General features: G+C 38.1%; 1 protein-coding gene across 2 annotated transcripts; it reads right to left on the minus strand.

Annotated features, from left to right (window-relative positions):
- Positions 1 to 5088: 5088 nt before the first annotated feature.
- Positions 5089 to 18360, minus strand: LOC120903260 (irregular chiasm C-roughest protein-like). Of its 2 annotated transcripts, none has more exons than XM_040312564.1 (4): positions 18233 to 18360; positions 14339 to 14407; positions 7096 to 7437; positions 5089 to 5817 (listed from the first exon to the last, which is right to left on the minus strand). In XM_040312564.1, the coding sequence occupies exons 2-4, from the start codon at positions 14388 to 14390 to the stop codon at positions 5777 to 5779; spliced, it is 435 nt and encodes a 144-aa protein (XP_040168498.1). In that variant the 5' UTR covers positions 14391 to 14407; positions 18233 to 18360; the 3' UTR covers positions 5089 to 5776. The 2 variants fall into 2 exon arrangements, with proteins under 2 accessions (XP_040168498.1, XP_040168497.1); XM_040312563.1 differs by lacking the exon at positions 18233 to 18360 and adding an exon at positions 17969 to 18207.
- Between the last annotated feature and the right edge of the window lie 3171 nt (positions 18361 to 21531).

Below are 21531 nucleotides of genomic sequence, written 5' to 3' on the forward strand. Positions count from 1 at the left end.
CATGCGCAATTTTTCAGCGTGCTTTTTCGTGGTGGGCAGCGTTATTTGCCCATAATATACCGTAACGATTTCGTGACGAGCATCGTGACGGACCCCACACAGTACCAAGTTCTGCTTGGGTGGGGGATGTTTTTTGTCTGTTTGTTTGTACCCATCACCGCTTGTTGTTATTGCTCGGCCGTTCCTTCGAGCTCCCCGCCAAAAGGGCTTAGTCGAGTATATGGTTCCAAAGGGACAAAAGGCGTTGTGATAAATGGAAATGAACCCGAACCCCGGTGCATAGAATTATTGATGTGGGGCAATATTTCGTGGAAGCCCACTCCTTTCCCTCCCTTTTTGCGTATTCCAACCCATTTTACCCATTTGGAGATTGGTGGAAAATTGGTACGAAAACCGCACGATCGCAGCGAGATGACCGTAAAAAAAGAGCGGGGCAAGAGAGAAAGCGAGCGCGGCGACAACCTTCAAACCATTCAATAGATCATTAAGCATTGGCGTTGACGTTGGGGTTGGGTTGGCGCTTGTTTTTTGGCCATCTCCATATCGTGATGCGGTCGTTGCGGTGGTTCGGTTTTCGCGTGTGTTGTACAGATTTGCGATGATTAATTTAATTTTTATTCGAATACAAGAAGACGCTCTAATATGAGTGTGTGTGTTGTGTGGAAAGAAAACGGAAACCCCGTAGGCCCAGATTCGTCGCGCCAGTTCGCTCAATTATAGTGCAATTTAGTGAAGCAATCAATCATGGGAGGAAAAATCGTTCATTCGAAGAATTGCACCGTGCCGATTCGTCTGACGAACGCTCAATGGTCAAGGGGAAGCGCAGCAGTAGAGCAAAACCGTTGACGACGCTACTATTTGATGATGAATGTAAGTCTGTTTTTTCTCTTTGTAAGATATAATCGATTCAATCTTTACTGTAGAAACTTTTTTTTCATTCACATTTTTAGTTCCTTAAAAGAGACGAAAGGCGAGTGACCGAACCGAACCGGTTCCGTAGGTTCCGATTAATGGATGGACTAGTTAGAGTGACTTACGGGACGGGAAAAATGAAACATAATTGACAGCGCACGAAGAAGGATGCTACAATGAGGAAAAGCCGAAAAAAACGCTAAAAAATGTACGCAATGGAGAACATTAGAACTCGGCGCTTTGAATTTCGGGGTGAAATTCGTTGACCGAAGCAAATTAGCGAAGCTTTTCTTCAGCTCGCCTAGCAAATGATTCTTTTCCGCCCGTGTCCGGGCGGGCAGGAAGAAGCGAATGGAATGATTCGCGCAAAATGTGTGGCGTTTAGTATTGTTTCCTACTTTTCCGACAAGTTGACTGGCGGCGGGCTTGACTTGCAGCGCCAAAAAAAAAAGAACCAAAAAAAGAAGGACAATCCCTTACTCAAGCCCGAAACGCATCAATGATTAATGGTGCGCGAGCAGCGTGCGAATGGGAACGATCTTTGCACGAGGCAGAAAAGGGAATTAAATTTATTAATGATGTGACGCGTTGCTGTACTAAGGAAGCAGGAAGGCAGACAGGCAGTACCAAACTGCATCGCGACCCACTGGTAGCTTCCGTCCTTTCACAAACCGCCCCTGCTCGGGGGGGTTTTCCGTGTGCTCTTAGTTTTGGGTTCCACGTTTTGGGCGTTTGCTGCTAGTTTCCATTTCTATTTTCATTCCGTTTCGTGCGTCTGTAATTGACCGTACCGCGCTGACCATCCTGGTTCTGGTGTCCCGGAACGCTGCAAAACCGACCGGACGAATTATCGCGAACCCGGGTATTGGTGTCATTTGTTTTCCCACTCGCCTCTTAATTAGATAATAAATGACTTGGGCGAACGAGGAGCTTGGCGGGTGACAATGGCCGACTACGGCAGCTAGGGGGAAAGGAGGCGATGAAATTAAATGTCATGGTGCGATAATCGTAGAAGCAAATTGCCGGTCCAGGGCAGTGAAACATTAAACATGGATGCGGGTGGCATCGTTGAGATGTTGCCAGTTTGGGCGCACGGTTGTGGTTTGTTGAGGTGGAGCAGCCTGGTACGAGAAGATTTCTCTGTATTTGGGTTCCAAATATGTTCTAAGATTTTGTTTTCGAAGAGTGTTTGTTTGCAATGAAATGTAAAATATTGATTTATGTTATTTATTTTTTTAACAATCGCCTCAGTTTCGATGAGATATGTTATGCAATGGTATTAAGTATGCTGATCCTATCTTAGTATCTATGTACAATAGTATATGATTTCAATGGTATGATTAATGGAAGAGTGAAAAAATCTCATAGTTTATGAAAGCATATCTAATGCATTCCTTATTATTGCTAACACATGCTGGGATTTTACATTGCGCTCAACTTACCAGGTTCATTCAGGCTTTATCACCTTTATTGTTTTCTTTTTTTACTTTTGCTTTGTTTATTGGCTGATTGGTAGCCAAGGAAATTCTTAACATTCCTTTCTATTATTCCCGTGATTTGAAAGTATGCTTTCAAAGGGAGTTCTTTCGCCATGAGGGTCTTTGAAGTAAGCTCAGGAGAAGGCATACTAATTTTAAATATCGTCCCCAAACACAAATAATGAGCTATGAGTGGGTAAAGATCATTTTAATGAGAAAGCAGTTGCTTATTTATTAATGAAGGGTGCTATAAATCTGCAATTGATGCTTCAATGTGAAAATTTGACAATAACCGGAATCACTTCGGAATGACTTCATCCAAATTCGGAAGATAAGTACAACGTACTACGCTGTAAGCTCGGAACCATGTAGATCCATACAGTGGCTTCCGACAACTGCAGCCTGAACTGTTGGAATAGCTAAATCCGGGGAAACTTTCTTAGCCTTTCAGAGCCTGCTTCCGTGGCTTTGCAGACGGAATCGGAAGTGGTTGGGAGGCCTGGGTACGATTCCAAAAATCCATCACTAGTTCAAAACTTCCTGTAACTTCATCTTAAGACTACAATAAATAAATCAACTGGAGTAAAGGCTCTTCCATAAATAACGTAACGTTCACAAAAAAGGAAGATCCCTATTTCAGACAATTAAAAGTGAGACAACTGGGTAAATGGGTGAGGGCAGGGGGAGGGGTCTGTTTCCAACGCTACAATATGTAGTATATTTTCCATACTTTGGTTTGTATTTTTGAAAAAAAAACTTCAAAAAAATTGTTTTTGAATATGTATATCCTAATAAATATATTTTGGTAATTATCTTTATAAAACTCATATAAACCTAAAAAAAGTTATAATAGAAGTTTTTAAAAATGTATTGCTGTAAAACTTTCCTAAAGTATGTTATTTATATTTTTGAACAGTTTTTAAATGCATTAGTAAGTGCAAAAAAAACCATTTTTCGAAGTGTTTTTATGGTTATGGTAGACCATAAATTCGTTTTTTTGTAATAAATTATGTAACCATGGTCCTAAAATTAAAAAAAAAATAATTGTGAAATTGTATTTTACACAATTCACACATTCACTGTTTTTATCTATTCCCTCCGGATTTTCCGCAAATCGCAAAAGCTATGTTCCATATAGTTATGGTAGACGCTGTATACGACGGGACATTACTTTTGATTAATACAACGGGACTGTTCCGTTAAATACGGAAGTCCGGTCAGCCTATCAATAGAAAACTCCCTTGACTGGCAACATATATCAGCCCGAAATAAGAAGTTAATATAGTAGTTCTGAGATTTCGTCAAGCTATTCAAATCATTTTAAAATATAAGTTATCAATATCATAATGCAAATAAACAAACTCCTTATTGTGGTTGGGTTTTATAAGATTGTTATTCTGTTTTTCCACATTTCACACGACGATCACGAAATGAGATCATGTTCACTAGCACACTCAAAAAGATGATCCTTTGAAATTAATAACACCAAACCACACACTTCAACATGCCGTGCCATTCGTTTCGATGCGTAAAGGAACGTGCCCACTTGTTTCGGCATTGCCCGTATGTCACCTGCAAGGGATGATAGGCTCAGCACAAGGCGGACGGAGGAGGAGCGTTTTTTAATTACTATGGAAATATTAAGCCCATATTAATAAATTTTCGTTCGAGCATTGCGACAACGGTCCTCCTGTCTCCGCAGCGGGTGTACTTCGAGGGAAGAGCGGGATAAAGAATTGTCCGTTAAATACAACAAACCTTTGAATCGGTCTACTGTAGGTGGACCTACTTGCGGTGTAGTTTCGCAGCACATGCGTTACGATTGCATACTGACAGGGAGCTAGCAGCGCAGCAGCAGCAGCACAGGCGCCTCTGTTGGCGTTATTTAATGCGTGTCTCAAATAGAGCGCAATGAGCGGATTGAATGCAGACGTATAGTGATGCGCAGTACAGTACAGCGAGGGAAAAAAAGAAAACACCAATAGTCCAGCAGCAATGGAGGAAAACATCGCATTCGCATTAACGGATGTTGCTCGATAGCCGTGAAAAGTCGGTGCAAGCGTTTCGCCATCATTTTCGTTTTTTCGTCCGGCACGGGGCTGCGATGCGATGCGACGGTGCTTTATCATTCCGACGGCGTGCCTGAGCCGATGGGGCTTTGTTTTATCGCGTGTTGTACCAATAATCGCGAGCAAATGGGATGAAAAATTAAGAAAAAAAAGAAAAAAAAAGCAAAAACTCGCGATCAGTAACGCAACAACAATATTGGAATGATCCAATATACCGTAATGGATGGGACAAGAAAGGGAAAAATGAGACTGCGAGGGGGGGGGTAAAAAAGAGAAAGAAAAGCTTCCGCAACTGGTCGGCTAAAAAGCGAAAGCAATGAAAATTAACGTACGCTCGAAATTCAAATAACTGGCATGCCGGTAATTATTTTCCTCTTCGTTTAATTGGCATTTTTTGCTGATTTTTTTTTGCCATTTGCCGTTGTTTTTTCGGTGGAGCTTTTCGGTGGAGGCAATTTTTCAGAGCTTTTCGGTGCAAACCGACTTCACCCCGGTATTGCTATCGATATTTGATCAGTAGGTGTGCGTACGGGGCTTCCATTCCCATTCTCATCAAGCGGGGACACCGTTTGCAGCAAATTTCGGAGTTCGATACAAGCAACACTGTATGTGTGTTGGGTACATTTTTGTTTAAAGCTTTTACTTCAAAGGGTGAAGGTTGGACTTTTTTTTATTATTGCTTTCCTATCGATAACCTACAATTAATAAGTACGGGGTGATATGTGCGATTCCGCGTGCCGAATGTTAAATGAATGCGGGCTGCGTGTACGTACGGGCGCGCTGCAGTGTTACATTTTAATCACAATCGTTGCCATTAATCAGCTTGCCACGGCACATTATCGGTCTGTATGTGTCCGAGTGTATGTGTGTCTGTGTCCGCAGTGACGTAAGCGAAAGAGAGGAGTAGAAGTTGTGGGCTGTGCGTGATTTTTCCTCGATTTGATGCTACCGTGCTGCAATTAAAATCGCCCGTTCGTCTGCGTACAAAGCGTTTGGCCTGTCGGGCAGTTCTGTTTTTGGATTAATTTTGACCACTCAAACTGAGGGAAAATAAAGTAAGGTACAAGATAAGGTATGAATTATTCCACTTTCTCTTACTCTCTTTTTCGCTAATGTTTAGAACTTTTCCCTGCTAACACTTCAATGAATGTTTCTTTAATGCGGAAAAATGATCGTTCGTTTCATTGTTCATTTTCTACCTCTCATGTGCTAAATGCAAACACTAATACAAGTGCAGGACGTGTTTAAGTTGCTGTTAAATGTAATTGAACGTAGTAGTAACATTCAGCAAAGTGTTTATTTCTCACAAAAAGCTCTTTATGCTCGACTGTATTTAGCGTGCAAGTCTTTTGGTGTAGCTGAAAAGTGGAGAAAAAGATACAAATAAATATTATAATAGAGAATGAACGACTAGTGATGTTACTGCTAATATTATGCCAACATTTCGTACAAAATTAGCATTTATGATGAAACGGTCATGAAGTACACAGTAAATTACTATGAGCCACATGATATTACAAAATCCTATTGATATCACAATTCTTGGAAAACATATCTAAGAAAACCAAACTCATTGGAGTGTAAGGTAGTTTCTGCTAGAGCTAGATCTGCTATTAAAAATTAAAACTATTTTGCTTATTTATTGGAATTGTGATAAAATATGACTCTTTTGCGATATCAATAGCCAATTTCCTAAACTAAAATGACCTACATTTCTTTGCTATTTTAAGAACTTTTTCCCCATATTGTACACATTACTAAACAGAACATTCTTGTCCATAGTCAATTGCAGAGTAACGGTTCACTTCGGTCGAGTTTGGTAAACTGGCAGAAAGTGAAGAGTTTTCTCTAAGGGCTCATTTATAAATAACGTAACGCTAAAAGTTGGGAATTTATTATCCCCTTTTTTCAACGTTGTGTAACAATATTTAACTGTTTTATGTACGTACGTATATAACATTACAATATGACTTACTAATTATAGATAATATAAAAAAATGATAAAAAACAAATTCATAAATTCTACAAAAAGTACATTGCGTCTTAGATAGACTTTTTAAAATTTTAAATTTAATGTATTTTATGATGTTAAGTACATAATCTGCAATCTAATTAAAATATAATTAAACTATTGAGGTAAGATAAAACTTCTGCCTTACATAATTAACCTTGCAAGGAGGATATTAAAAACCAACCAATCAGAGTAGTTAACACCATCGAAAAAAAAGGAAATAAACTAATGAAATGCGAAAGATTGAATCCAAAACGACAGTTTTTGACGGGATACATAACCTTAAAGGGAGCCTTCGCTAATTATCTTTTAATTCCAGCTCACTCTTTCCCAACCCCTGGCTTTTGTTCGTTAGCCGGTCCCACGCGAAGGCCCTTCTTTGGTATCCCTCCCGGTAAGGGTTTAGCCTGCCGGTGGTTTAATTTGTGCCCTTCTCTGCCGCTGGAGTATATCGCATGCGATGAAATTTATTCTACCCCATCAAACTGTCACTTTAATTCCTGCCAAACAGCGGCTCCTTTTCTGTTCCTTCATTTCCATTTTCCCTCCGAGGTTCCGAGGCATTTCCGAAATGCTCGCCCGCCCGCTCCCGTCCTTTCTTTCCCTCTCCCAACCAGATACGTACCGAGGACGGTCAGCTTCGCCTGCGCTCTAATTGGATGGTTGTGTTTGGCCGGCCCAACCTGACACTGGTAGAGGGCCGCATCGTCGTAGGACGTGTTGGTGATCCGCAGATTGTAGACACCGTCGCTGTGGTTCTGGTTGAGGGAGAACCTCGGATAGCCGACGATTTCATTACTGAAGCCAAGCGCAAACCCGTCCTTGGTCCACTGGACCCGCCCGGCCAGGTGCTCGATCTCGCAGCGCAACACCACCTCGTCCCCCTGGTTCGCCTCGATGTCGTTCGGCGTGATGCGGAAGGTTTGCTGCGGTTCGGCATCGGACGACGTCACATATCGACCGCACACTGCCGCACACAGAACGCAACCGGCCAGCGGACGGAGATAATCCGGTCGGTGATGGACATGTGGACACGTACGGCCACCCTCCCGGGAAAGCATTGTTTGTGTGTGTGTGAGGAGAGATATATTTAAACCGTGGAAAGGGGGAAAAGACAAGCAAGAAGGTACGATGTTAGAAAGTGAAGACTCGTTTAGCAATCTTGTGGTATGGACATTAACGTTGGCATCGGGCGTGCAGTAAGTAGCAAATAAATCTTAAGATCAATTAATTTTAAATCAATTTAGCGCAATAATGGCAGCTAATAGTTATAGACGCAGTACATTGGTTGTGTGAGGATGAAGTAATCTAGTGATGGGTTGACTGAAGGTATGGGATGTTCGAGTTCCTTAGTTTCTTAAGGAAGAAGTTTACTGTGATGCACGCCATGCTTTTTGCGCTCTTGGGGTTTTTCAATTTGTGTCTCTAAGGCACCATTTCTTGTTTGTAAATCAACTGCTATGTTCTCCTCGTATCATCAATGATTTTGTAAATGTTTATATTAATTGAATTTTACTGCAGTTTTTAAGAGTTAAAATGTTTCACAGCACTATTGGTTGACAACAAAACAGCAATATTTAATCGAATGAAAAACAATAAAAATTAATATACAGTGGCGGCCACCTAAAGTCGGACACCTCATATTTTCACCTATTATCTGACTTTGCGACACCTTGGACAGTTCTCAAGACCACCTATCGGAAAACTTTTTCTATTGGTGAAAACACTCTTTAGCTATGTTCTTGCAAAAACTCAGACCGATATCTTTTAAAATCTCACAACACCATGCAAAAATGTGGTAAAAGGTATGAAATTTATGCGCTCAGCTGAAATTCAGACAGTCTTCATTTCATATTAAAATGACCACGTAGCATGCGAATATTGACACACATGTGTTTTAAATTATTTGATATCAGTTATTAAAGGTGCATCGACTAGTTTGGGTGGTCATCTGGGAATATTATATCCAGGGCCAAGTGCTCTAGGGTCTGAGTCAGCCAAATTTCGTTAGTCCAAGACTCGAACAGAATAAGCATAGGGGAAGGTAGGTAAAGACGGACACTACTGGACACTTCTCATAAATGCATGAAAAAGGTAATTTTCGAAAAAATCAACAATGCAGCATCCTAACTTAAAGTTAAACAACACATTTGAGAACATTTTTGGCATAATATATGCAAAATTGGTTAAATCCACAAACAAAACAAATTTTCAATCGTGTGCACCCTTGCGGATCTAATTTGACTACTACGGATCTTAAGCTCTGTAACTTGCATTGTTTATATTTTCGGAAGTTTTATTTCATGAATGAGTTGTCGTGATCATTAATGAAAAAAACTGGCGAAAGTACGAGAATGAAAACAATACAAAATATTGTTTTCTGGTGGTTTCAACATCCGGACACCAAAGCGGGAAAGACGGACACTTTATTGTAGGGAAAGATGGACACCGAATTTATTGATTTATTTTACTTCTTATATCAATTGATGATAAATGGATTTCTTCAAATACCTTAAATAAGGGTATTCCGATGCTATAAATCAACCAGCAACTAGAGAAAGTATTGAAATAAGCGAGAAATGAAACACCGGTCAAAATAGTAGCCATTCGTTATGCTATTACTTGCTCGAAATCGAATAACTTGTCACGACTTGGATAACTTTAAACAATAAAAAGATGAGGCATTGATTCGACATTGTTCAGGAATAGATGAGAAATTCTATGGGATTACAAATATCAAAAGTTGAATTTTGACATGGTGTAAAATGGCTTTAACTATTAACAAGTCCCTAAAAAAATACTGGGGTCGTGGGCTTTTCGCGGAGTAATTTCCTAAAATGAAGTTCTAGACTGTTGTTCTGTAAGCTGGAGCAACGGCAGCTGTTAGTGCGCGATATTTCAATAATGCTTTAGATGCTGCATTCTACGATATATTACAAGTGCCGCTTACAATTTCTAAATTCATGGAAACCGTCGTTTCAATTGGACTAGAATTGGTTTATGTACGTATCATGATATGCAAAGCAATAAGATATGTAAAAATACTATAAACTTCTTCAATTTCCTACGTTTTTTGTAGGTGTCTATCTTACCATTCATGGTGTCCATTTTTCCCATATCAGGTGTCCGTCTTACCCGAACATTTCAAAACTGCACGAAAAAAATCATGTTTTTCATTCATGAAAAAACGCAAAAATCGATGGAAACTTAATAGTTACAACACATTTTTTGATAAAACATGAGTGTAAGATAATGTACGCACATTTTCATGGTCGTTGCACTTATAACATATATCCCTAGATTTTTACCATTTCCCTTACCGTGTCCGTCTTTACCTACCTTCCCCTAGTAATTTTGTAGAGAGTGTTATTGTTTTTCATGATTTTAGAGTTATTTGAACTTTTAGAAGTATCATAAATGAAGGAGTAATTGGAATTTACTGTCTTTCCTGCCATTAAACACCTGATTGACTCAATGCTGTTGTTCATTATTTAGATAGAATATTTACTGCATCGAATTGGTTGAACCTTTTTGTTTTGTTTTTGAGTTGTCCGTTGAGTGGTCTTGAGAACTGTTCAGGGTGTCGCAAATTTAGATAATAGGTGAACATATTTGGTGTCCGACTTTGTTAACGCCTGCTTACGAACAATTCAATATCTCGCTGAAAGTGTCAATTATATGCCCGAACGAATCAACAACTCGCTGAACATGTCAATAATATCATTGAAAACCCTGTAATTTCAATAATTTCGGAACACAAAGTTTCAGAAATAACGTAAAATTTTGTAAATAACGATTGTCTTACAGTCAATAATTGATGCCTTGGAGGCAAAAATTATGACACGCTGTCAAATCTTGGTGCTTTAGAGACAAAAATAGGTGAGGTAGAGTCAACATTTGGCGGCAACGACTGTATTTGTACTGTCTACCAGCTTCTGAAATTAACCATGCGCCTCCATTTCCATATTACCCTGTTACACCCGTTCTGCAATGATCAGCATTATCATCCCCAGCACAGTCAAATAATAATAATTAAAAAAAAACATTACCTATTTAATTTGTGATTTAAAAAAATACATCTTTTTCAAATAACTAACTACATAAACCAAAGCTTGGACACTTTAATAAATAAACTGTTGTGACTGTTGTATCACAATTAATCGTTATTAAATTAGTATAGGATAAGAAATACATTACAAAGCTTGGTGTCTAAAATTGTTTAGTATTTTTCGTACCATTCAATATATTGCGCTACTACACTACTTGAACTTCTTGAAATCGTTTGGAAAATAGAGAAACTACTGCCCTTCCCCTGCAAATAATGAAACGGTGCAATGGCAACACATTTTCTTTGGATCCGGCACACTGACGGTGAATAATAGCAACGTCACAATGGACAGCTTTGATGCCGAGGGAATCTAATGTCGATCTTCTTTTTTCCTTTTAAATACCACTCTCAAAAGAAGCTCACATTGCAATACATTCGAGAGGCAGAGAGAATGCGAGAGAGCGAAAGAGAGAGCAACAGAAAAAAGCCAAAAGGTCACACATCCGAGCAAGTACGTGAGAAAAGTGAATCCCCGCACGGGGGTGGGGGATGAGTGGCTAGTGCTAATGCTGTAAATTGTAATTTATGGTTCAATCAGAGTAGCTCGTGTGCCCGCTGTACTACAACCGGCAACGGTTTGGCCCATTCGCTCAGTTGGTTTGCTAGATTCACGATCGTGAAAAATCGTTTCCATCTCCGTCGGGGTAATAAAATCGCATTACGTCGTGCAGGGTGAACGGTTGTTTTATTTGACAGTAATTAAACTAAAAAAAAAGAAGCTGGTACGGATTGTTGTACATCGAGTGATAAGGACACCTAAGGTACAAAAAAAGAAGGAAAAATAGCGAAAACAAACGATTGATGGGAACGAGACGAAAACTCGAGTGAAGTGAAAAGCTGAAAATTAAAAGCACAACATGACAAATCAATGCCACACAGAAGAGGGAACGGAGATGAATGTTGCTAATCGGTAGATCGTTTCGTGCCAGTTTCCTCAGCTGACCTTGAGTATCAATTGCACCCCCAGACGAGACGAGCGGGCGTTGATTTCCAATTAACAAAATGTGCTAAATTATTGTTACCAAAAAATAAAAAGCCCCTCCTCACAACAACTCTGTTCTCCGGCAATCAACGTGCGCAATAAATCTTGTCGTCCATTTCATCCGGCACGCTTCGTGTTGACCTTTCCCCGCTTTATACGGTACGGTTTCTACCATCGTGCCATCTAATAATTCACGAACAAACTGTGGTTGGCCAGGCTCGGTGGCATCTTCAATCAGACGGTATTTGCAATTCCGGTGCAAGTTCGTGCTGTTTGGTGCCAATTAGTACGGAACACGGAGAAAGAACAGTTGACTCGAATGCAGCAATGGCTAATCAACGCTATCAATCGTAGAGATATTTGTGTCGGTAAATCGGGCTTGTTTTTTTTGCTGTTGTTGTTCGTTTGTGTTCTCATTGGAAAGATATATTTCATCGAACGTCGCTCAAAGTGTGCGTACCAGCACTCACGGCCGCTGCACTCACTGAATATGAAGCGTACGGCGGACTGTGTGAAATACTGTACGGCGACGGAGCCGCTGTGCGGCAGACAGGTACTGATATGTCAATACAAAATTGATTACATGAAACGGAACGGATTTCAGCTTAAAAGTGTAATCTGCAATAAAATCTATCCGTCATCAATAAAACCTTCGATCGAAAACATATGTAGGAATGTTTGGACAAGAGTGTGTGTTTTAGAAAGGAATGGCTTTGCAGGATTCTTCTTTACAAGCAAGCATTTGTGTTCTGTTTAAAAACCGTTGTTGATGTTCTTGTGTCGTTTTTGTTTGATAGAATCAGTTATGAATCGTTATTTACTAAATTGACAAGGCTCTCACAGCAGTTTAAAATCTTTTTATGTACTTTGGTTTGTATTTTCAAAACAATCATTCAAACTATCAACAATTAACTGCCATTTTGTTTTATTAAAAAAAATATACAATTTTACAATTATTTTCATGAAACCTTGAAGAAAGTGATTCAAACACTTATTAAAAATCGTGAAAAACGTATATCGTGAATCATTTTTAAAATATGTTATTGGACGTTTTGGACGATTTTTAGATGCATTAGTAAGTACAACAAATCTATGTTTCGAAGTGTCTGTATAGTAATGGTACAACCCTGAATTAGTTTTTTCGTAATAAGTCATGCAAATTACTAATAGTCCTACTACTAATTACGTAATAAATAGTCCTAACAATTTAAAAGAAATAAAAAAAGATGTGAAATTGCATTTTGCATAATTCATACATTCACTGCTATCTGTTTGTCTATCTGTTACGCACATCGCGAAAAACGGTTGCCCGCATATACGGTAAGCGATGAATCATCAATTGATGCAAAATAAATAAAACTTCTTTAAGCTCCAGATGCGCGATCACTCTAAACTAGAATCTTAACACGTTACTGTAAAATTTAATAAAAACACTAACAGGCACTAATCACTCGTATACTTGATACTCTTCCTGCACGTGACCCTTAAATTCGTTCGCCGCGTAACACTTTGGTGTTTAAACGTACGGCATAGGCCATTACCCTAAAATGAAGAATCAATTCGCTTAATATTTCCTAGAATTGTAGAGATTGAAAATTCATGGTAGAGATGCCAATTCAGCTTCAGATTCGTTCAAATGATCCGGATCTTTAAAGTGAGCGAGTGAAACATGCATCAGTTTTTGAAAGATCCGAATAATCGTTTCTCTGAGAAAAACAGAGGCGAATGATCGATTGCCCATATATGTTTGGATCGTTCCCACATATATTTGAGCTATCACCCTATTGGACGTACAAAATATGGGTAACGCTTAGAATGAACCAAAAAACTATGAGAAACATAAAAAATAGGGAGAAAACCAAAAAAAAAAAAACATGGATAACCCCTGTAAAAGATGTCTCTCTCTTTTACTGTCTCTCTGTTTTACTACATAATTGGCATTAACTGATAGGTTTAACGGGGAAGGAACGGTTGAATGATTGATCCGATCAAATAATCTGAAAACTTTGTTAATGAACCGGAACAAAGCCGATCTTCAAAAAGATCCGTTTTTAACACCTGTAATTTGTTGTAGCAATGCAAGGACGATCAAGATGAATAGAATTGAATCAGTCCGGCCTTGTAAAATACAGTACTTTTTTCAAATAGAATACCGGACCACATAGAGCACATTTATGACTAAAAATATTATTTGACCGCCAACACCAGGCTGTCCCGTGAACCGTTGCTTTGTTTATTGGAAATGTTTGATTTCGATTGGGATTTTGTTGTTTGAGTATGTGGAGTATTTAGTGTATGCATATAAGTTACCAAATGTTTGCAAGATGAAATATGTGTGAGGTGTATTAAAATTGCTGTATTTATATTTTATTACGCTATTCATTTTAGAGCACTTCATGAATTTCGCTTGGTTAGTTAAACCCAGATAGTATTTATGTTGAATGTATTTAAATTCAGATCGATAAGGATAATGATCTATGGATTGATAAAGCAATGCTTAGATCAGATGCTATGAGATATATGTTTTAAAAATTGTTTTGCTGCTGAAAAATTATAAGTTTTATATTATTAGTATTTTTTTAAAGATATAAAATTTCTGGAAGTATTTTAACTAATTAATTATTTGACAAGAGTAAACATATGCACTGTTTAGAACATTTTAACAATCTCATCCCTTTATCGTATATACCGTACATCCATCATCTTTGATGCTGATTTTTTCATCGTGTCAGATAGTGCATATAAAATACAGCCAGCTGTTTTGTATCCGGTACTTACCAGCAGTCACGACGATTGAAAAGCAGCAAAACTTCGTCACCAGAAACATCATTCCGCTCCACGTCGAAGCTGCCGAAAACGGATCAGATCGGAAGCCAATGCCGGGACCGTACCCGCACGCCCAATGCCGGAAAGATTACGATCGCAAAGGATGAGAAACAAAGCAAAGCAAACGATGAAAATTGTGACCAGATTATTTTTCCAGTTGATTGGGAGCAAGAGGATCCCCATTTTTGAGCAGATAACCGGACAGATATGGCACGGTATCAGAGCGGCTTACGGCCATTCGCCAAGACGCTCACGAACGTCACGAACACAAGGACCTCAGGGACGACTGGGACGATTGACCTTACCCTTTACCGTTCTTCTTCTCTTTCCCTCTGTGTGTAGAGCGTTGTGTCGTGTTTGTATGTTCGTTTCTATGTGGCGAACCGTAGAACGATGATTGGGTGTTTATCGCCAGTCCGGTAATCGGATTATATTCGAATCCCGGCTAGGGGTTTGTGTGTGTGTGTATGTGTGTGTTTATACCTACCTCTCCCCAACACCTACTGTCCATTCTTTCACGGCAAACAAGAAAAAAAGGATTGACAAATTTTACAATCCAGTTCATTGCGATGGTATTATGAAGAAAAGAATCGTGCAAGGCCGTTTGCCGGGTGCCGACATTTCATAAGCAATATATCGGTATCGTTTCCGGGCAGCATAAATAGGGCGGCCGTCACTATTATGCAGGGAAGCCACCAGCCACACATGCATCACGGCGGCATCCGGAGGGGACATACAACCGTAGGCTTAATGGATAGTAGTGGCTTTAAAAATGTTTGCATGATTGGCCAAGGATTACGCCTTATGCCCATTGTTTGCCGACGCAAACCGGTACAGGCATCTTGACCGAGCACGCTGCATCATTTAAAATGGGAAGCATACGAAAAGGCTGATGGCACAGAATACAAAAAAAACACGCAAACAACACTTATATGCACAGACTCACACTCACACACACACACAGATCCGTTCGGGTGATATCAAGCCAAGGTTTTATTGCATTGCGGTAATCGTAAAATTAAAATGGAAACGAGGCAGTAAATGTGTCTAAAAGGGTGCGATAGGGCAAGCCAAATCAAAAGCAAGCTCGGTGATTGGTGAGGAGTTGCAGTGAATGTGAGATGTTTGTTGAAAGTATAAAACTCATTTACAATTTTATATGACATTCGATTGGGGAGAAGAATCAAGTGATGAATAACGATCGATTTGTGGATATTTCTTTTATGATAAATATAAAATTAGGTAAACAACCAATAAGGTAGTCGCTTTAAGCTACAAATGTGTGTTTTAGCTACCAATAAACGCAGTATTGTGTCTAGGAAGCAAAACACATAATGTGTTGTATTTAGTAGTTTTCGTTATTCATGGAAACTCAATTTTATATGAAAAAGAAATATAGAAACAGTTGGATGAATGTACCTACACTAGCTAGAAAACTCATGTTCAATAATTACGATTTCATTCACAATTTGGTAAAACAATTTAGCGTAAAAATACGTTGAAAATGACCAATAAAACATAATTCAATGCAATATGTATGAAAAATAAACTTCAAATAAAATTTTTCTAATAACACATACACGAAAAACTATCATTCACCGCTCATCGGGAAACCTGACGAATGAAAAGAGTTTCTCGAATATCACGAATATGAATCTCAATAAATTCCTAACATTATCTCACTTTTCGCTGAATTGAGCAGAATTTAACAGGACATTATTGCAATGTTTTATACGTTTTTTGACTTTCAATACTTTTCTTGTAAAAAATAAACTTCAAATAAATATTTTTTTTAACATTTATGGAAAATTATCATCTACTGATCATCAAGAAAAATGACAAAAGGGAAAAAAACTACTATAAATTCCTGGCATGTTCGCGCTAAACGTGGAGTTCATTAGAATAATATTACATTGTATTAGAAATATGTTGGTTTAACAATAAAAATAAAAACATAAATAATTCAATGATTTTTTTCAACTGAAAAAAACGGCAAGTTTGCGTAGTTTGTATTTTAAAGTACTTGGCGACAAAACTTTACAGATAAATGAAAGAAAATAATATATGTGCGCATGTTGTAAAAAGCTTATGTAAAACATGTTTGATAAAAGCCGACGTATTTGTCATGTTACACTTATCTTTTGGTTTATAAATAGATATCAGAAAGAATTAATCCTCAAAAAATCTGTATTATAAGCGTTTACAAAATTGTTGAACAAGACGTAATATGTTAAGGCTATGGGGCAAGAGTACAACCCGTATGGAGTAATACGGCTGAATGAAATAACATAACATAATTTCTTCGGTAATTGGAGACTTTTACGTGTGTGGCACTAGTGTATATGTTTTTACAAGTCTTCATTTCGTTTTTAAGTATAAGTGTCTGTCTTTGTGGTTTAATACTATGAAAATCCCTAAGCTAATGCTAATCATACCGTATGAGCTTGAAACTAATTTTGTCATTGTTTGTATGCTTTGCGGTTTTTACATATTTTCTCGACTCTCTGCACCTATGTGTTTTGCGAGCTTATTTAATATAAGTAAAAAAACCATAAAATAACATAACATAAAATAGATGCAAATAAGGAGAAATATCGACTATTATGTATGACAGTCGGTAAAGTTTAACTAGCAATTGAAACGAAACCATCTATACACTCATTTGGTTATTTCACTAAAGTTTTACTAAAATAAAATAAAAAAGATCTTGCCCCTATGACACTTTTGCCCCTATGGCACTTTTGACCCTATGGCACCCTTGTTCAAAATTCCGCTACATTGGAAAATAGATATTATAAATAAAAAGGTACATTGACACTGAGTTTTTTTTAAATTTATTTAAGGCATATAAGATAGTTTCTCGATATTTATCACGAATTAATAACAACGACCTCAATTCACTAGGAATGGCCATCCATATTATTTATTATTATCGCCTAAAATAATACGGCTTTGCCATTTCTAGTAAACCATTACTTTTTAATAAAAAAATGAAAAAACGAGCATGTGGATGAACAATAACAATAGGAAATCAGTGTACCAAACATGGCAAAAATGTAACATTCCACACTCCATTATATACATCTGATTGTGCTTTTAATTCAAATGTTTATGGTTATTATTAAAAGAAAAGTTCTGCAACCACCAAGCAAGTTTTTTATAGCTTATTACAAAACACAAAACTTAAGCTTAAAAACACTCATATAAATTTAAGCTTTATCAAATTCAAGGTACTGTTATTTTCACTATTTAAATATGTTGATATTTTTTAAAATGAATTTCAACAGCTTTGAAGAAAGCAACCGCGAGCTTCCAAAAAAACCCAAACAAACACGAACTCATTCCGGTTGTCACATGTGGTACCGCAAGAAACATCTGATTCCGCATGCATGTCAACATATACAGACAGCCCGCTGTCATTTGCCAAGATGCTGCCCCAGCTCATCCAGCGACCAGATTGCACGGTACGAAACAACGATAATTTATTCCCCTCAAACAGGGAAACCACACTGGGAGGAACAGAAAAAGTTCTTCCGAGAAATCCCACGATTGCTGATAAGGTTAGGATGGGCAAAATCGTACCGAGCGGCAACACACTAATAAGGTTAGAATTGGTTAACAACAAACACACGTCCACTAGGCAATCCCATCTACCCGCTTTCGGCAGCCACCAAGCACAAACTAGCGTTTTCGAGGTCTGATCCCTTCCATTTTTATTTCCCTCATCACTCGTCACACGCAGTGTATCAAACTCGTCACTGACACTGGGCGATTCGTATCGTTTCATCACAGGCCCTTGGGTTAGTTGGATTTATTCCTTTTCGCTTTTTTGCTTTCGATGCTTACCTTTACCACCTGGAGGAAAGCTGCTGGAAGCTGGATATTTCTAGGCACGCAATACCTGTGTCCACTGACCGCTTCTGTTTGTGTTACGGTTCCACTATATCGAGTGTGCGTCAAAATGCTTTCGACAACATCGCCAGCGGAGAGCATGCGCAGTGTGTGGCGTTCGTTTGAGACACTTCCAAATGCAGCACCCTCTCGAAAGCTGACGTGCATTCTGAACGGGTGTTTTCAATCGTTGAAGTAAGAAACGTTAATTTTTGAATTCTGAAATAAAAATATATAAAAAACCAAAACATCCGAATGAAATTGAATGAATCGATGAGCTGAAAATAAATGGTTATAATTTGATGGAATTTTGCAAACTGGGCACTGCTTCACTCCACGATTGCGGATCTTTTAATTGATTTTAGCCCGCGCCATCAGCGGGCAATGCGCTTGAGCTTTGATGTTTCATGCCGGTGCTATTTTGATAGCATATTATCCTCTCTCCCTCCCATCACCGCGTGATCGTTCGCCGTTCCGCTTTCAGCACGGTAGAATTCAACATTCATATCCGGTGTGCAGCACGTGCCAGTACTGCCGGGGTACCCGGCCAGTATCGGGGTAAATTTGGTACCCATTGTTCAATCAGTAAAATCAATTTATCTTGCGCCAAAAATACCAGCCAGCGCTCTAGTGCCACGAGCAAGAGCTGGGTGGGGGATCCGTCTGACTCGGTGCGACGTGCACGAATAGTGTGGCGTGCGCTTTTCGCGAAATATCACACGAAACACTAATTAATCAAAGCCCAAAATTTAAATTGACACCATACAACATGACCGCGCGCGTGGCCCTGCGTCTGTCCGTGCCGCGGTGTTGGCATGTACGGTTTGTGTGTTTGTTTACCGCGTGTCGCGTGTCCCGTGCCCGTTGGTGACGCGAAGCAGTAATGACGGACGGCTTTTCGAACGTGTACGAAATGGATGTGTTTGGGTGACTTATAACCTTAATTACAACGCAAACAGCATGCCATCGATAACGGGGTAAATCAGTAATTATGTAAATTAAATCATTGCTCACGGCACCGGTGTGGAAGAGGCTCTTTGTGGCTTTTTTTCGGTGTGTGCTCTCATTCGTTTCTGATTTGGGGACGTTTTCTATCGCCCTTGTTAGGTAATGCTGGGAATTTTGGAATCCTGCGGGTAGTTTGGTGTGAAAGACAGTGAGAATGCTCATGTTTTGCAATCCAATTTATTATAAGCATGATCTCACCTCATAATCAATACTACCGATTGTGTTGATGAACTGCATCCATCTTCTTAATTGTCTATTCCAACAATTTCTTCATTAGCAAGTGGAAGTGAGCATAAACAAAAACCATGACACATGATGATTGATACGTACGATCGGCATTGCAGTGAAGGAATTGTCGACAGATTTGTGGTACAAATGGTACAATAATTTCATTGCTGATTGGTTGACGTAATTAATTTATAGCTAAGAGAAAGTAACGGGATAGGATTTACGCAGCTAAATTGCAAGAAATTTATTATGAAGCAATTTGCGTTCTATTTTGTAATTGTTCATAAGTCTATGTGTGAGTGTGTGTGAATGTTACATGATACAGCAAGGAATAAATCATTAATTAAGGCGCATGGAAGTACATGCTGCAGTTCTTGGCATAAGATACAAAAGAAACTGGCACTTATCGTATGGCAATACGTCAGAAACATTCTCTCTGTAGGGTGTTTTAACCATGCAGGATTACACTAGTTTGTGTCATTTGTACTGAAACTAAATTAACAAAACTACTAGTATCCTCATACACATTTAAAATTCCGAAACTCCTATTTAGCGTTTCAGAGAAATTAAGGTTACTTTTTATGTAAATATAGCGAATAATCAAGCCACAAGCAAAGAAAATTTTATTTCTTTGTTATTTAGGGTATTTTCTGTTTAGCAATAATTAAAAAAAACGAGTAAGCCGTCCTACTCAAAACTAAATATATAAATACAGAAATATAGTAAATTTAAAACATCCATTGATTGTGAGCTGAATTTATGCATTGATACTAACTGTTTAGGATGGCAACAGAGTCATTTGTAAATTACAATAAAATGAAATTTATTATGCATTAAAAAAAATCATTATCATATGCTAGAAGTAAGGACCATTTCTTTGAACCAATACTTAATATCCTACTCGATTTGTTAGCATAAACTAGGCCAACAGTTCAATCTCATCATTAGTAAATAGAATAAAACCATAAATACAGAACATTAAAAAAATAAAGTGAATAAATAAAAACATGATAGATAATAAATTAAAAGAAATAAAAGAAATAAACAAAATCTAATAAATCAATAGAATCGAAAAAGAACGAATTAAATAATTAAAAATAAATTGAAATATATAAAATAAACTCTGAAATAAATAAATAAAATAAAACGAATAAAAAAAGCTTGCTAGATTAATCTCAAGTTTTTTTTAATGATAAAGTTCTATTTAAACAATTATACACTCGATCTACATTGTTTCCGATTACCTATTAAAATAATTTATTTACGTATTGATATTTTACGCTTCAATTTTGTTTTCCTTTAGTTGTCTGTACTTCTCTCTCTCTCTCTCTCTCTCTCTCTCTCTCTCTCTCTCTTTCTCTCTTTCTCTTGTTGACCTGCTCCATTTACTTGTATACTGTGTATGTATTTATTTGTATGTATAATATGTATGTTATACTCTAATTTCACATTATCTAGGGTTTTACAGTATTTACTACAATCTACTTCAAATTCATTAGGAGAAGTGTTCCGTTTCAGGTGATGTAGTAGCTTCAACGTAGTATATTAATTATGCACACTGAACAAGAAAAATTCAACTGCGCATCAATAGCCAATAGTAAATTTCTGCAAAATTGCGCCTTCAACTGTTGGATCCATAGTGAAACGGCCAACCGCAGCTGAAGGCTCAAAACACTGATTTTTATAATCAATCAAGCCGCAAACTCGAAAGTATATAAGATTCAGTGTCTGGAAAAAGCCTTTTATCTAGGTTTACAAAGGCTCAATAAAATTATGGCCTGATTTGGCTAGCTTTCACTACAGTCGTGAGGTGGTACACGTTGTTGTTATATGATACACCAACAAATATGTGGATGTCATCTACAAGAACATGAACTTTCCAAACTGTCTAGATTTCATGGCGATTGAAAAAAATGTGGCTATAATGGAATCGAAATTAAAAAGAACAAGAAAACACACAAGAACAGCTGCCCAACTGCAATACTATACAAAAAAGGCACAAAAATCTGCACAAGTGG

This window comes from Anopheles arabiensis, chromosome 3, assembly GCF_016920715.1.
Source record: "Anopheles arabiensis isolate DONGOLA chromosome 3, AaraD3, whole genome shotgun sequence".
In the NCBI taxonomy this organism is placed as follows: domain Eukaryota; kingdom Metazoa; phylum Arthropoda; class Insecta; order Diptera; family Culicidae; genus Anopheles; species Anopheles arabiensis.